This window comes from Sebastes fasciatus, chromosome 3 (assembly GCF_043250625.1).
Source record: "Sebastes fasciatus isolate fSebFas1 chromosome 3, fSebFas1.pri, whole genome shotgun sequence".
Taxonomy (NCBI): domain Eukaryota; kingdom Metazoa; phylum Chordata; class Actinopteri; order Perciformes; family Sebastidae; genus Sebastes; species Sebastes fasciatus.
In genome coordinates, this window is record NC_133797.1 from 14,393,612 (window position 1) to 14,408,636 (window position 15,025).

Below are 15,025 nucleotides of genomic sequence, written 5' to 3' on the forward strand. Positions count from 1 at the left end.
ACCTTCATGTTTTTACTGCAGGTTAAAAACATTCAGAAAAAAAGTGCATTTAGAGCAGGTACAACCTTGAGCATCATCTGTATGTCCTATCCTGCCTCTTTTGTCACTAAATATGATTTGTGTGTCAGCATCATAATACACCTATTATGTCCCTTTAGTGATCAAATGGCCCCTTGACAGCAGCAGCAGCAAAGGAGCATTGATCATGTATGTGCATGTGAAGAGAGAGGTAGAGAGAGAGAGAGAGAGAGAGAGAGAGAGAGAGAAGAGGGGCGGGGTGCATCCTCATAGCCTATATCCATATCTTACCGTCAATCCTCCTCCTCCTCCTCCTCGTTCACTGCGTCTCCCGCATCCCTCACGCACCCACTGTACTCTCCTCCCTGTCTCCAGCTCCTCTCTGCCCGATGCATGAAAAAAAACAGATTCAATGGGGGAGATATACGGCAGTCATTAGCAGCGATGTGTCCGACAACAACTGGGCGTCCTCCTCCTCCTCCTCTTCCTCCTGTGATCAGTGCTGGACCTCCTCACACCCTCCTCTTCCTCTCCTCCTTTCCGTCCTGTCTGTCCTGTAGAGGCTCGATGTCTTCCCTGCTGTGCCTCTGTGTGTGTGTGTGACTGTGCGTCACGTTGGTATCATAATTCCCACGGGTTTCATGGCCAGAGACGGTGCACAGGGCTATATACGGGCCTCCTCCTCCTCCGATGGATGGATGGATGGATGGATGAAAACACACGATCGCGAAAACAATAAAATTACGCGCAAATGAAACACACAGAGCAGAGCTGCTCTTCTTCTGCGTCCCCTGCGTCGTCGATGATTTCTACAGCATCACCGAAAGAAGAAGCCACCCAGTCGTCGTTTCGTTTGGTCATTGTTGATCATGATGCTTTTTTACATCCTTGCATTTATTAATGGCAAATAAATAAATAGCGTCGACGCGATGATGGTGATGATGACAGCCGCTTTGCATATCCTTGAAGAAGAATCGTGATGATGAGGCGCAGCAGCAGCAGCACATCAGGACGGAGATGGATGGAGGATGATGGAGCAGAGGCTGTTTAAAAAAAAAAAAAAAAGGCAGGAATCGTGTTATAGAAAATGATAAATAATAATAATTATAAAAAATAAAAGACAACAGCTGGATAAGCAAAGAGAGAGATCCGTTTTTCTGCTCCTGGCCTCGCCTTGCTTGCATCCGTCCCTTCTCTCTTCTTCTTCTTCTCTCTCTCTCTCTCTCTCTCTCTCTCTCATCCGCTGGTCCGCTTGTTGCGCGTTCTGCACTCGAGAGCGCGCATGTGTGTGTGTGCGCACGTGTGTGTTTATGTGCGCGCGTGTGCAGAGAGAGAGAGAGAGGCGGGTGGAGAGAGAGAGAGAGAGTGGCTTCGACTATATTACTGTCTGAGTGAGCAACAATATAAGCTGCTGTGTAGGCAAAAGGAGAAGAATATGGAATAACATGTAGGCTCATGTTTATTTAGCTCTTTTTTACAGGTCTGACCAGCTCCGGATTTAGAGGTTTAGCATTGACGTTTCTCCTATAAGAGCATGCAGAAAGAAAGGGGAGCTATTGTGTTGCACATCCAACAAGCACGATGCATTATAAGAAGGTTTGCTTTCAGCAGCTCTGATAGAAAGTGTTGCCTATATGTGTCCATCAAACACTGTGTGTGTTTAAAGCTGCAGTGTTGGAGCAAATATGATTTAAAAAAGTTATTTTTTTATAAAATATAGGTTATCCTGACAGTAGTGCATGAGAGAGGTAATCTGAAAAATAAATCATGTGCCTCTGTGTCCTCCGGTGCTCCTAATGGCATCTGCAAGATTTCACAGACCGGAGGAAAACAACCAATCAGAGCCGAGCTGGAGTCTGCCGTCTCTGAGCAGCTGTCAATCACACGCGAACTCCGATCAAATGGTCAAACTATGCAGCGCTGATCAAATATGAATCAATATACTGATACTGTAATGCCTATTTCTCGCCTCAAATGATTTAAGACACATCTTGTAGTGTACTGTTTAGATGTAAAATGAGAAAGTTTGTGACCCGGCAGCCATGTTGAGATCAGTTGAGGAAATACCAAGCACCGCCCACCAGCCGGAGCAAATGTGACAGCTGCCTCCGTTGAATGAATAGCTAGGAACGCTCTCTCTCTCTCTGAAATGACTTGTGATTGGCCAAAGCCTCCTGTCACGGGCTAGATTTTCTAGAAAACAGAGCCATGAGGAGGTGCATGAGTCTAGGTATCTATCAAAACAATTGAATTACAATATGCTGAAAGGTTATTATGGAATTTTTGCCCACTGATGCCAAAAACATTCTGCCCACTGCAGGTTTAAAATAAATCACCATGTCGCCACCATCTATAAAGCACGTCAAAGCTACCAATCAACCAATCACACCTTGATGACACCTGAAGACATCCTGGTTTCATCATCATGTTTATCTGCTCCCACCATCACTCTCATCGCTCCTGCAATGCCTCAACAACAGAAAAGAAGCACTTCAGGAGTAATGGCAGCATATAGTGAAGGAGGCTCAGGCCACTCAGAGAATGGAAGATAATCTCCAGTCTTCCTCAATCTAGACTCTGACTGATCAGTTAAAAGCATCATTAATGCAGTTTACATGTGCACGTGGAAGCGTGCGAAAGGCGGTCCTTAAAGAGGATGAGTCATGTCAAAGGAGATCACTGATTATGTAGAGAGAAAAAAGCCGCTTTCTCTATAATTTCACTTGACTGCCGTTGAATAGGTCTGATTGCTTCTTGTGCGGCCCGCAAAGTGGAGCCCGACTTCATAAACACTCCAAGCACAACAGTCACTAACAAAATTATTTTAATGGTGCCTGAATAATTCATTGATTTCAGATTATGCATGATGTGTTTTGATTGGATGGTACAAATTATCATGTTGAAAAAAAAAAAAAATTGCATTGCATTACAGAGAGCTGTGTCGTTGAAAATGGGGGGTTGGTTGGACTGATCTCCTGGGTGTAATAAAACAAGCCATAATGGTAAGACTTGGCTCAGACCGTTAGCCTTGGCTTGACTGTATACTTGGCAGCTTTCAGAGACATTAAAGACAGACAATTCTGAGCTGAGGTCAGCGTTGGTTAGCAGTAGTTTTACATTGCTTTTTATTTGTTGTTGCTGGCATATCCACACCCTCTTATACGGGAGATATGTTTGCACACTGAGCTGGGAAAAGGGATTTGTTTGTGTGTTACATCAGTAGAAAACCTTGTGACAAAGCTTTTTAGTGGCAACATTTGGGGAAACCCACAGTCTTATTCTTGGTCTCCATCACCACGATGACCCTCCCCCATCCACCTCCGCATCTTCCCCTCCACCTCCACCTCCACCCCACCCTCTGTTCTTTTTCTTCTTCTTTTTCTTCTTCTCCTCATCCTCCACCTTGTACTTCAGTCTTCTCACAGGGTCAGTCAAGCTGCGCATGGACTTCCCCTCAAAGTCCTCACTGATCAGGAAGCTCCTGTCGATAAGCTCCGCCGCTTCCTGCCAGTTGCGATAGCAGCGTGATCCAAGGCACAGTATCTCCTCCACCGCGTTGGGGACGAGGATGGAGCAGTCGGGACGCAGCACCACCACCGTGGGCAGCTCCTCCACATTAAACACGGCCTCCAGCTCCCTGTGGACACACACACACACACACACACACACACTTACACTGGCACACACGTTGGGCAAACAGCTAATGGATTTAAACAGCCAGGTATATTTACATTCCAATCATCCACCAGCAGGTTGTGCACACAACTAAGTGGCCAAGCCCACACACCTCCTGTAGGGGTCCTCATAGGCCAGAAACAGGCACTGCTTGGGCAGCTCTTTGAGGAAGCTTTCTTGCTGTTCCTCTGATTGGTCCAAACTGGCGGATGAAAGAAAAAGGAAGATCACGTTGCTGGGAGATATAGATGGATAGACTCCAAGTCCGGAAAACCTATCCAAATGTTTGTATGTGTATTCCTACCTTATGAGGACATTTGGTTCTAAAAAAAATAGGATTACACGACTAGGCAATAACCGAGAAAGAGAAGGGCTATGAAAATCATATTTCCTTATCCTTTCCAAGAGATACAATGTGATGATTATACTCATGTAATGTAAACATGTGCACATGTGCACACAGAAAGGTTTAGATTTAGGTTTGGGTACGGGGTTGAGCAGCTGACTACATTAAGTTTTGGGAATAAATGTGGTCCATTGCAAGTTTTAACAAGACCTTAAAGCTGCAGTGGGTTAGAGCAAATATGATATTTATATGATATATATGTTTATAAAACGGTCACTATATCCTGACAGTAGTACATGAGACAGGTAATCTGAAAGAAATCATGTGCCTCTGCGTTTCACAGACTGGAGGAAAACAACCAATCAGAGCCGAACTGCCGTCTCTGAGCAGCTGTCAAACACTCGCAAGCTCCGATCAAACGGTCAAACTAGGCAGCGCTGATCAAATATGAATCAATATTCTGATACTGTAATGCCTATTTCTCGCCTCAAATGTTCTCAGAAACATCTTGTAGTGTACTGTTTAGCTGTAAAATGAGAAAGTTTGTGACCTGGCAACCTTGTTGAGATCAGTTGAGGAAATACCAAGCACCGCCCACCAGCCAGAGCAAACTTTAAATAGGCATTACAGTAACAGAATATTGATTCATATTTGCTCAGCGCTGCCTAGTTTGACCGTCTGATCTGAGTTTGCCAGTGATTGACAGCTGCCTCCGTTGAATGAACAGCTAATAGGAACGCTCTCTCTCTGAAATGACCTGTGATTGGCCAAAGTCTCCAGTCACGGGCTAGATTTTTTAAAGCCTGAAAACAGAGCCATGAGGAGGTGCAGAAGTCTAGTTTTCTCAGAACACTTGAATTACAATATGCTGAAAGTTTTTTATGGGATTTTTGCCTAATGATGCCAAAAACATTATGCCTACTGCAGGTTTAATATGTGTCTCTGTGTGGGTGTGATGTACCTAATGTACAGGAGAACCAGCTGAGCAGCGCGGTCCACATAAAATTCATCTGTCAGTCGTTTGTAGAATTCGGTGAGCGTGGGAGCAAACTGCTGGCAGCTCTCACACTCAGCAGATGCAAAGAAGAGCATCAGGATGCGGTTCTGCAGGCGCACGACAATCTCTCGTTCTGTGTCGAGCTCATCCTGGTCCTTGTTGTTCTTCACCAGGACCCGGTCAACAAACAGGTCCACCATGATGGAGTGAGTGTCACAGGAAGGAGTGCTGAGGCTTGGGAAGGGACAGGGAGTAATGAAAAACAATATATGTGCATTGGTTTAAAAGGGAAATCATCAGAAAAGCACAACATAGTTAAAGGAAATCAACAGATACGTGAGGGTTTGCACATGCATGCATCAGTGCCAAACATCCAACAAACACTACACAGATTTGAAAAAAGTTTTGCAAAGGTTTATCTTGCATGATAATCATGTATGATGGTTAAATTAGACGGTGTGTTTCCGCTCAGTCAGAATTACAAACCGTCCCATTAATCATGTGAGCTCATCTTGCTTGCTGTTAAATCGGATAATCCTCACAGTTGCTTACCTCTCCCAAATATTATCTCCCCTTGAGGCCGCAAATCCAAAAAGAAAACAGCTCTCAAAACATAGTTCTTCTTTTCAACTGCTCCTGTGTCGTGCTTGAATCAGTTCCCAGCCTGTCAGTTTATATCACGTTCACTCATAGCCTGTGTCTCCTTCACCTTGACGGCTGTAGCTGCTCACTCCCTCTTCCTTTGTGTGTCTGCGCTCCACCTCCCCTCGTCTGTCTGCGAGGGAGGGATTGAAAGACAAGGTGACAGAGGGACATGAGACACGAAGTGCTCACCTTGATGGTGTGTGTGAAGGCAGAGGTTGAGCCGGAAAGCATAGAAATTACAGAATGAAAAAAAATAAAAAGGCCTTAATGAAGTGAGCCACAGTGAGACCTTTATTATTCAGTAACTAATGGAAGAGCAGAACCATAGGGAATATCTGGTTGGTGTGGTTGGATAGTTTGATTCACTCTGCAGGGAACAGCATGATATGGCCATGAAGCCACAGCACAGACACACACAGTTTGTGTTAGCAGAATAGAGACTTTATTGTTTTTGGAGATACAACTCATATTTAACAACATATATATAATATATATAATAACAAAATAAAAATTAGCTCAAGAGACATGCCATAATTAACATGGCAAAAACACTGCTATAAATGAATAACATATACACAGTGCTTGACAACATATTGATTTCAATCTTTAATCACCAGCAGGCGCCAGCGCCTACATTTTTAACCCCTAACTCTGCAATAATGTTTTTTCCTTTGGCCACTTGGGGGCATAAAAACTCCACAGAAAGCTGAAAAACACACAGACATAACATATTATCACCACCTGTTAGCAAACTTTTTTTTTTTTTGGACACATCCAGCAGACACAGAGCAACATTATCATTCACTGGATGTCATATAGAGCAGTGGTTCGCAACCTATTTTTTGGTAACGACTAATGTTTTTGTTATTGTCATTAAATAAATGTGATTTTTTTTGACTCAGTGAAAATGTTGTTTTTGAAAGGCTAAATGCCAACAAATATGGATTAAAGCAGAATATTTCATTAGATTTCGCTACTAAGTAGCAAAAAAATATATATTTTAAAATAGTTTTATATAAAGATAGTTGTATAAATTATCCATTAAGTGTGTTATTAGGATTTTAGTTATACATGAGCAAATCTAATTTCGACAACTCCAGAGCAGACAAATCCTGGAGCACCACTTGTGATGTTTAACGTCCCCCCTGAGGGGGACCCGGACCCCAGGTTGGGAACCACTGATATAGAGCATCTTTAACTTATCATACTTAGTTACTGTAAGTAACAAGACTGGACTTTGGAAATGCTAATAATAACAATCATAATAATAATTAAGTATAAAGTCTCCATTACAATTGTTACAGTACCAACAGTAATAGTAGCATATTACTTAAAGGGGACATATCATGCTCATTTTCAGGTTTGTACTTGTTATTTTACAACATGTTTACATGCTTTAATGTTCAAAAACACATTCTTTTTCTCATACTGTCTGTCCTGTATTCACCCTCTGTCTGAAACTCTCCGTTTTAGCGCCTGTCACTTTAAGACCCCCCTCCTGAAAAAGCCCAGTCTGCTCTGATTGGCTAGCGAGAAAAATATGGTGCACCTTTGCAAAGGTAGTTCTCAAGTTGTGGGGGGATATATTCTAATGATCCTGCATGTGACATAAGAAGGGGAGCCAGATCTGAATGGCTTGTTGAATCACACGTTTTTCATGATATGTTCCCTTTAAGATAGAGCAACTCCATCTTATTTCATTCCTTTCAAAGTTGTGTGTGATCTGTGCAGTGAGTTATGTTATGCCTCTACATGCCAACACCTCCGGCAACACAACAGAGGAGCTCTTCTTTTAAATTCAACTGCACATGTCATTGCAGGCAGAGTGTCTCTTAAAGAGGCTGCAGTATCAGTAACAAAGGATTAAGTATTTAGGAGGCTGGACTTGAAGACAACCAACACAAAAGACTCTGCCTTTAACATGTATTTATATGTGTGTTTTTTTAAACCTCTCTCTTCATCTTCTCCACCATGTTCCTTTATCTCCCTCCTTTCTCTTCATATCCCACGTTCCATCTTTCTCCTCCTCCTCCTCCTCAGTCCTATCTTTGTCCTTCCCCCATAAGTTCCACCATCTCTTTTTCCTCTTGTCGTCCTCTGTCTTGTACTTGAGTCTCCTCACGGGGTCAGTGGCACTTCGCATGTTCAGGTTGTCGAACTCCTCGTTGAGCATGAAGCTCCTCTCGACGAGCTCTGCTGATTCCTGCCAGTCTCGGAAACAGTCGCAACCGAGGTGACAGATGTCTATCACAGCGTTCGGAGAGAGGACGGAGCCGTCAGGACGAAGGACCACAACCGTTGGTACGTCCTTCACCTTAAACATGGCCTGCAGCTCTCTGACAGACAGAAAAAAAAACACACACACTGGTACAGCAATGCACACTATTCAAATCAGTTGTAATGAAATGTCATAGTTTGACTTAAGAAACAAACACTCAAACCGGTTAAACATACAACAATATTTACAAAAACATATATTTTCTCTCTCCACCCACTTCCTGTAAGGATCCTCAAAGGCCAAAAACAGGACCTTTTTGTGCAGCTCTTTGAGGACTCTCTCCTGCTGCGCTTCCGATTTGTCCAAGCTGGAGAGAGGAGATGGAAATGGAAATGTTATGAATGATAAATAAGAATGTGAATGTGAGTTCATGCAATCACACGTGTGCATCAAAGAGATAAAGAGAAGGAAAGATAGAGACCTGACGTAGACGAGTGTGAGCAGTTTGGGGTATTCGATGTACGCTGGATCTTTGAGTCTCTTGAAGAAGTCATTGAGAACAGGCAGGAAGTCCTGGCACTTGTCACACTCCGCAGATGCAAAGAACAACATCAGGATGCGGTTTTCGAGGATCCCGGCGATCTCTCGCTCAGTGTTGAGCTCGTCCTGGTCCCAGTTGTTCTCCACCAGAACTCGGTTTAGGAACAGGTCCACCATGATGAAAGGAAGGGTAAAGGCCCTCTGTGGAGAAGGGATGGTGAAATACAGAGTTGTATGTTTGTGCTACAATATACATGTGTGATCTTTATCATGCTTAGTGCAGTTCATTGCCTGCTACTTTACACTGCTGGATATCCTTAAGAGATCAGGCCTCAGGAGTTTAACTTTACAGAAACTAGTGATTTCCCAGAATGACTTTCAACATCCCACAGAGAAGGAGTGTGAAGTCGTTGCATACAGCTGTGATCTATATATGTCTGGGAAGAGAAGTAGCAACAGTACTGTAGCAGAAAGAGAATGGATGGCGCTGCCGTAGCCTACGTCCGTCAAATCCATTCTCGTGAACGCAATATCTCTTGTCCACTTGGACTCAAGGATGAACTGATTAGATCTTGGTGGTCAAAGGTCACTGTGACCTCACAAAACATGTTTTTGTCCTCAAGAATTCATATGCTGATTATGACAATTTCACACAAATGTCTAATAGGATAAAATGAGGAAGTGATGACATTTTGGAAAGACATGGATGTAAACTGCATCTTGACTGGTTGGTGGAGACATAGAACCACGAGGCGGTAATTCTATTTTTTTCCAAATTGTGAAAACATTAGCGCTGTTAAAGTTAATGCGATTACGTGTTAACGCAAATTAGTTTTAACGCGTTAACAATTAATAGAGTGAAGAAACTGGCATCATATGAAATTAGAAAATCTAAGGATTCCATTTGTATCAGCCATGTTATACTAGCTTGTCGAGAAGGAGGCTAAATAACGCACCAAACTTACACTAAATTTTGGAAAAACGGTCATGGCCATGTTCAAAGGGGTCCCTTGACCTCTGACCTCAAGATATGTGAATGAAAATGGGTTCTCTGGGTACCCATGAGTCTCCCCTTTACAGACATGCCCACTTTATGATAATCACATGCAGTTTGGGGCAAGTCCTAGTGAAGTCAGCACACTGACACACTGACAGCTGTTGTTGCTTGTTGGGCTGCAGTTTGCTATGTTATGATTTGAGCATATTTTTATGCTACATGCAGTACCTGTGAGGGTTTCTGGACAATATTTGTCATTGTTTTGTGTTGTTAATTGATTTCCAATAATAGATATATACATAGATTTGCATAAAGAAAGCATATTTGCCCACTCCCATGTTGATAAGAGTATTAAATACTCTCCTTAAGATACATTTTGAACAGATAAATAATGTGTGATTAATTTGCGATTAATCGCGATTAAATATTTGAATCGATTGACAGCCCTAGAAAACACATGTTGTGGCTGCATTGCATTATGATCTATTAGCCCCTGAAAACTTGGCTTCAAAATTTGGGTATTAAATATTTATGACTCAAAGTTTGAAAAAAAAACAACAGCTGTTACTTATTAAGAGTTTTATTATACAACAGCTCTGCTTCATCAGGACTGTGTGGGTGTTTGGACGCAAATAAAGACAACTCCACAACTATATATATATATATATATATATATATATATATATACATATACAACGGTATATACTGTATAGCTTATATTTCTCCTATGTTTATCCTACACACAAAACAAACTATCGTTTACACGAAACACATCATTATCAGTGCAGCACAGGAAGCTCTTCATGGGTACGCAGAACAAAAGTAGCTTTCATAATCATCTCAATTAGCAACTATGATTTATATAACATGACCATGAAAATACATGAAAGTGTTCCACCTCTATCTGTGATTACCACACATCAGTGCAGTGTAAAGAGTCCAATTAATGAGTGACTAATACCACAATCTGTTGTTGATCCTTTTCTTTAAATGGAGGGAAAACATCTATTCAATTCATGTTATCTTAAATGGTCTGGATGTGGCCAGTTGTTATGGTGACAATATTTCTACAAAGTAGTCAACAGGTTTGCAGATATAAACTGAAATCTGGATGCTAGTAAACTTGATCAGCAGACTCTTATTTCATTTTAATATGTGTTAATTGTCTTCTTGTTTGTTTCCCTTACTAAGTACTAATACTGAATAGATTAACCTGGTGAAATAAAGTTAATTGTTTGATTGGTTGAGTTTTCTGTAGCACTAGGAAAAACACTGAACCTAGTGAAAAAAGGCCCAGAAATGTAACCACCTCTATATTTAAAAAAAAAGGTAACATTTTGGGTGAATGTTCCCTTTTAAAGTGGCAATAGTCAGAATATTTTTGGCATCACTGGGCAAAATTCCCTAATAAGCTTTCAACATATTGTAATTCAAGTGTTCTGAGTGAAAACTAGACTTCTGCACCTCCTGTTTTCAGGCGTTAAAATATCTAGCCCGTGACGGGAGACTTTGACCAATCACAGGTCATTTCAGAGAGGGAACGTTCCTATTGGCTGTTCAATCAACGGAGGCAGCTGTCAATCAGTCGTGAACTCCAACAAGATGTTTCTGAAAATTTTTGAGGCATAGAAAAATAGGCATTACCGTAACAGAATATTGATTCATATTAATCAGCGCTGCCTAGTTTGACCGTTTGATCGGAGTTTACAAGTGATTGACAGCTGCTCAGAGACGGCAAGGCTCCAGCTCTGCTCTGATTGGTTGTTTTCCTCTGGTCTGTGAAATCTTGCAGATGCCGTTAGGAGCACCGGAGGACACAGAGGCACATGATTTTTCTTTTTTCAGATTATCTGTCTCATGCACTACCAGTTATTATGGTGACAAGATTTGTGCAAAGGGACAAAGTAGTCAATAGGTTTTCAGATATAAACTGAAATGTGGTACCCAGGACTCCCATACTAAATACTAATACTGAGTGGATTAAATTGACCTGTTGAAATAAAGTTAATTGTTTGATTGGTTGAGTTATCTGTAGCAATAGGAAAAACGTAAAAAAGTAACATTTTGGGTGGATGTTCCCTTTAACTGATGCTGCTCATTGACCAACTGATGTTCATGTTTATGTTGCGACCTACTGAAAGAAATCCAGTCTGTAAGCTACAATAGTTTTTGTAGACAAAAGTAATCTAAATACAACACAACAGCCCAGCCAGGATGAATCAGCCGTTTATGGGATGGTGTTTTCCAAAAGAAGACTTATGGCTCAGAACAAAAAAAAAAACACAGAAGAAATAAATCTCATATATAGAAATAAAGTTCAGGCCTAACATCTCAGAAATGTGCTTTATCTGTCCCGGCCAGCCTGTATTTCACTGTCGCTGCAGTCACTGCCGGCTGTGAATTGACAGCGATAACCTCACAAATTAGATTTGGCTCTCTGGCTCTGAGCTGTGCCAGATCTATTTGAGACTACAACTCTGGACGAAAACTTCCAAGGCTGATGTGGGAGAAATATGTTTGAAATTGAGCAGCATTGCACCTTACCTGCGAGAAAAAGGAGGATTTACTGGAAGACTTTGAAAGGTCAGACCTTAAATCCTGCATTTGGAAAAGTTATTTCACAATAATCCGGTTCCCTTTTTGAAGCTGATCGATCACACCTGATATGTGACACTGCCTTGTTTCGTTAGTTACGAATCCAATAGGCCATCAATCTTTGTATGTGCTGCTGTGTCAGCTGCATACAAGTAATTTACCTCACCTTGAAACTCCTCGACTCCTACGAGGAAAGAAATATATCCGGTTCCTCCTCTCTTTCAAGCCATTGCATTCTTTCTTTCTTTGATTTGTTTTCTTTCTTCCTTTAAATCCTGTGAAGTTTGTTACGTTGGTGACACCTTTCACTGCCTCTCCACCCCTCTCTCTCTCTGTGTGGTTTCCTTACCCTGCACTCAGTGGTCGACTGAGGGAGATTACAGGTAGCTGGAGGTGTGGCAGTGCTGTAATTCTGGGGCAAAGGTTACTCCTGTGTGTTTGTGTGTGTGTGTGTGTGTGTGTGTGTGCGTGTTTATGTGTGTGTGTGTGCCCTAAAACTCCAGCTCAACAGTAGCAATCTTATTACTTAAAGAGAAGAAGGGAGGGTGGAAAGGAAGGATGAAGAAACAGACAAATTGGATTGGCTGACTTGCAGGTTAAATGGTGGAAAGAAAGACAGACAGGAGACAAAGAACACAGACGTGTTTTATTTTAGCATCCTCCTAACCTGCTCCAGCCAAACGGTGCTAGTCGTAGTCTCACTAATTACTGATGTCACTCATTTAGCCCCTCGGAGCATTATAATGATTCTTTTGCATCCTGTTATCAAGGTGATGTGACAGCCAGGACGCCGAGCTTCAGGGGAATGAACTGAGAAAGTCGATAGCTTGAAGTCGAGCCTGGTTCGAGTAAACCCCAGCAGGTCCTACTGTAGAAAAGTGGCTATCGATCTGCAGACGCACTGGCAGAAAATACCTGAGTTAATCTCAGGGAGGGGTGAGGTAAATATAGAGATGGGGGGAGAGAGCGATCTAATAGGATTAGTCTGAGTCACACAGACGTGTGCCACTGCACCTGGGTGCACACACACAATAAACCTGAACATACTGTGGACATGTATGCAACCAGACACAACACATGCTGAAGCTGTTTAGCCATGACATTAGGTGACATGGCTTTAATGTATGCCGGTCCACCACTTCTAGCAAGACTGAAATATCTTGATTGGATGGACAGTAGACCTTCATATTCTCCTCAGGATGAAGCGTAATGAACTCTGGTGATCTTTTCATGTTGTGCTATCATCAGGTCGACATTTCAATGTGTCCAATACTTTCATTTGTGGTCTAACGCCGGGGCCACACAGCGCGCATCATGCTCGCGTGACGGCAGCGTCACGTCGTGGCTGCGTCATGCCCACCTAGGGTGTTCACACTAGACGAGTTACCCACGTCTCGGGAGCGTCCCGGAGCTACCTGTCAGCTGTGTTTTTGCTGTTGCTGACAGCCCTTTCTTTCTACATAGAGTTTGCCTTTTAATGGCCATTTAACTTCATAATAAATGTGATTTATATTTATTTAAGACAAAAAAGGGTAAGAACTGTGTGGTAATTTGTAAATATTATTAAAAACAAGCAAATAAATTCATACATAAATATTAATATATAGCCCATATAAATCCCTCTTTTCTGTCAGTGAAGAGGGATTTATATATATATATAAATCCCTCTTCACTGACAATGAGGAGGGATTTCTATGGGCTATATATATATATATATATATATATATATATATATAATCCCTCTTCATTGACAGTGAAGAGGGATTTCTGTGGGCTATATATTAATACAAAAAAATAAATAAATACATTAGTAGTAAGAGAGAGCCTACAGCAATCCCTCTTCACTTTGACTGGCACAGTTTTAAACAACATTTCCAGGGGGTTTCGGGTTCCTGTTCTACAGCATTCCAGGTTGCGGCTTTTATCGAAAACGACTTAATTTACATCTGGGGCGGGACAGCAATTTACATTATAAATGCTGATGTTCCGACATCTCAGGCAACTTGGAGCTTTTCACCACCTTGTTGCTGAACTGCGCCTTGATGGAGAAAAACACCTGAAGTATTTCAGAATGATAAATATAAGTAAAGTGTTTTTTTTTTATTATTATAAAACAAAGCAAAATAAACAGTTTCGTTATTTGTTAACCTTTAGAAAACGAAAATTATTATTAAATATCTTTAAAAAAATTAAATAACACCTCTAAAAGAAAGAACAATAAACTTACGTGGTGTTTGTTGAGAGAGAGAGAGAGAGAGAGAGAGAGAGAGCATCGGAAAAATACTGCCCATCACCTGATGTTCTTATAACCTATTAACCCAGTCTATTATATGTATAGCATATGTAGGGTTTCTGCTATGACTACTACAGTGTTTACATAATTAAAAGCCTGTACTATATTAACTTGATGGAAACCTGCAAGCAGACAACTGCTTTATTTAGAGTATTTCAGAATAAAAGTATTGTGTTAATGAATGAATGATTCTGTGCACTAAAAACGCTAGAGGACTTTTATTTTGAAATCTAGATAGGAAGTGTAAAATATTGATGGTCAGTGACATATTCTACAGATGTCTAGACATGGAAACTGTAGTAATCTTGCTCATATACTGTCAATAGATCACCTTCGCTGTCTGTTGCTGCTGGGAGACGCAGCCGAGAGGTAAGCGGCAAGCGTGAAAAATAGGCGAGCCTTCTATTCTATAAAATAGACGCACGTCTGACGTGCGTCTGACGCGCGTCTGACGTGCGTCTCATGCGGGCAGTGTGTCCACTCTAACCTGTTAACATGGACGCCGAAATAAAAAACAACACGCGACGTTGCCGTCACGCGAGCATGATGCGCGCTGTGTGCTCCAGGCTTTAAGATGTGCCTAAGCACTGCTTCCACAGAGTGTGACTGTTGATGAGAGACATGCAATAAAGTGGTTATACACACTTTCATGGCCATTTTTACAAAGGGGTCCCTCGACCTCTGACCTCAAGATATGTGAA

General features: G+C 41.7%; 3 protein-coding genes across 5 annotated transcripts in view; all 3 read right to left on the reverse strand.

Moving 5' to 3' along the window:
* Positions 1–1,269, reverse strand: part of LOC141764159 (adhesion G protein-coupled receptor L1) — a 34,092-nt gene extending 32,823 nt beyond the window's left edge. For 2 of the 3 annotated variants that reach the window (XM_074629139.1, XM_074629138.1), the window contains exon 1: positions 310–1,269. The gene's annotated coding sequence lies outside the window, so the exon portion shown is untranslated. The remainder of the gene's footprint in view (positions 1–309) is intronic. The other variant, XM_074629140.1, reaches the window with a different exon arrangement.
* A 1,850-nt stretch (positions 1,270–3,119) lies between these two features.
* nxnl1 (nucleoredoxin like 1) lies at positions 3,120–5,797 on the reverse strand. Its single transcript, XM_074631339.1, has 4 exons — positions 5,589–5,797; positions 5,001–5,270; positions 3,806–3,895; positions 3,120–3,655 (listed from the first exon to the last, which is right to left on the reverse strand). Exons 2-4 carry the CDS (start codon positions 5,234–5,236, stop codon positions 3,310–3,312), a joined length of 672 nt encoding a protein of 223 aa, XP_074487440.1. The 5' UTR covers positions 5,237–5,270; positions 5,589–5,797; the 3' UTR covers positions 3,120–3,309.
* A 317-nt stretch (positions 5,798–6,114) lies between these two features.
* Positions 6,115–12,362, reverse strand: LOC141765281 (nucleoredoxin-like protein 1). The gene is made up of 4 exons (XM_074631340.1): positions 12,198–12,362; positions 8,381–8,638; positions 8,177–8,266; positions 6,115–8,017 (listed from the first exon to the last, which is right to left on the reverse strand). The coding sequence occupies exons 2-4, from the start codon at positions 8,614–8,616 to the stop codon at positions 7,639–7,641; spliced, it is 705 nt and encodes a 234-aa protein (XP_074487441.1). The 5' UTR covers positions 8,617–8,638; positions 12,198–12,362; the 3' UTR covers positions 6,115–7,638.
* Between the last annotated feature and the right edge of the window lie 2,663 nt (positions 12,363–15,025).